This window comes from Poecilia latipinna, unplaced genomic scaffold, assembly GCF_001443285.1.
Source record: "Poecilia latipinna isolate Pla-1442-1.1 unplaced genomic scaffold, P_latipinna-1.0 Scaffold620, whole genome shotgun sequence".
NCBI classification, from domain to species: domain Eukaryota; kingdom Metazoa; phylum Chordata; class Actinopteri; order Cyprinodontiformes; family Poeciliidae; genus Poecilia; species Poecilia latipinna.
In genome coordinates this window covers 302,595-304,097 of record NW_015113236.1, presented here as the reverse complement: position 1 = coordinate 304,097, position 1,503 = coordinate 302,595, and the positions used below count along the sequence as shown (strand labels likewise).

At 38.6% G+C, this 1,503-nt stretch overlaps 1 protein-coding gene across 1 annotated transcript in view; it reads left to right on the top strand.

Annotated features, from left to right (window-relative positions):
• Positions 1–1,066: 1,066 nt before the first annotated feature.
• The window catches only part of LOC106954018 (Ral GTPase activating protein catalytic subunit alpha 1), a gene marked incomplete at its 5' end in the record, with an annotated part of 25,528 nt that continues 25,091 nt past the window's right edge, over positions 1,067–1,503 (top strand). The window contains one exon of the mRNA XM_015043217.1: positions 1,067–1,310. Coding sequence (XP_014898703.1) covers positions 1,067–1,310 — 244 coding nt within the window. The remainder of the gene's footprint in view (positions 1,311–1,503) is intronic.

Below are 1,503 nucleotides of genomic sequence, written 5' to 3'. Positions count from 1 at the left end.
TTTCACTTAATTAATAAAATAATTACTTGAAAGATGTTTATATTTACTCGGGTAACTTTTTCTGTTATTAAAATTAGTTTGATGATTGGAAACGTTTAAGTTTCACCTCCCAAAAAAAAAGCAAAAATGGAATGATCCTGCGCATATTTTTCTTTAATTTTTTTTGTTATGCATTCATTGACATTATAAGACCATTGCTGAAAAGGTATTAAAGAAAAATATAAGCTTTTAGAGTTTAGAAGATGTGGAGGACTCTTAACTTGAGTGCACAAGTAGAAAAAAGGCAGTTTGCATGTTGTATGCAACCCATGCTGTTGCTGAAGCCATTTGAGCTGATGTTGAAAAAGCAAGAAAATAAATGTTGAGCACATCAGAATTAAATGTCTCATAAAAAATATCTTTAAAATTGTCAGCTACTGGACAAATAATGTTTAATAAAGAAAACTGACTACAGTTCAAAGACAAACTCATTAAAAAAACCCTCCTAAAATCAAAAATGATTGCTCTGATCAAAAAGCATTCTTGTATTAACATACAAGAATGTCTGATACTTTGGAACAAAACATGAAGGAAATAATCTGGACTTAAAGGAATAAATATGGGAATAAAGTTTAAATGTTTGAAAGGAAATTGCATCATTATTTCTCTCGGGGGCCAAAGTCTAGACTGACATCAATCTGAGGGTGTTTGACAAACCTGAAAAGTAAAGAGAGCAAGCTGTGTGTGTGCGTGTGTGTGTGTGTGTTGGCAGACATCAAGGTTAATGACGGCGCTGTCACCAGCTCTGACTGGAACCTGCTCACAGCGTCACATATGATCCCATCCGTCTTCCAGCTTGTACTCCATCTTCCCAGGGCTTCACTCTGTCTGGTTGACGACTCTCCATCTTCTCCCAGTCACTCCATCATTCCCAGGGCCACCTGTACCATGCACATGCACCCCAAATCCAAAAGCCTTGGCTTTTGATGGATTCAGCCTATACCGTTTATTTGCGAAACTATCTCTGCGCATGTATTTTGTTTGCATTGTAACCAATGATTTCACAGTGTTGTTCTGCTTTGGTCAGATTATTAATCCCCCTTCACTCTTCTGCTCCTTCCCATCAATCTTTACCCCCCCATCCCCCCATCCTCCGCCTCCCAACGCTCCAGCTCCGACACCTGGGCAACGACGAAGTCCACATCATTTGGTCTGAACATTCCAGAGACTACCGCCGAGGGATCATCCCTACTGAATTTGGGGACGTGTTGATCGTCATATACCCCATGAAGAACCACATGTACTCCATCCAAATACTCAAGAAGCCAGAGGTAATAAAAAAATGAATCTAAGCAGCCTAAAAAATATTGTGTTTGGTACTTCAGTGCGTTCTTGGAGTCCTCTAAAAACTGTGGTCATTTCAGCTAATTATTTAATTCCAGTAATGATAATTAGTTTCCCACGGCTTTAGTAGGAAATAACTATACGTGCAGCCTTTTGCTGAGCTGTAATTGTACAAAAAAA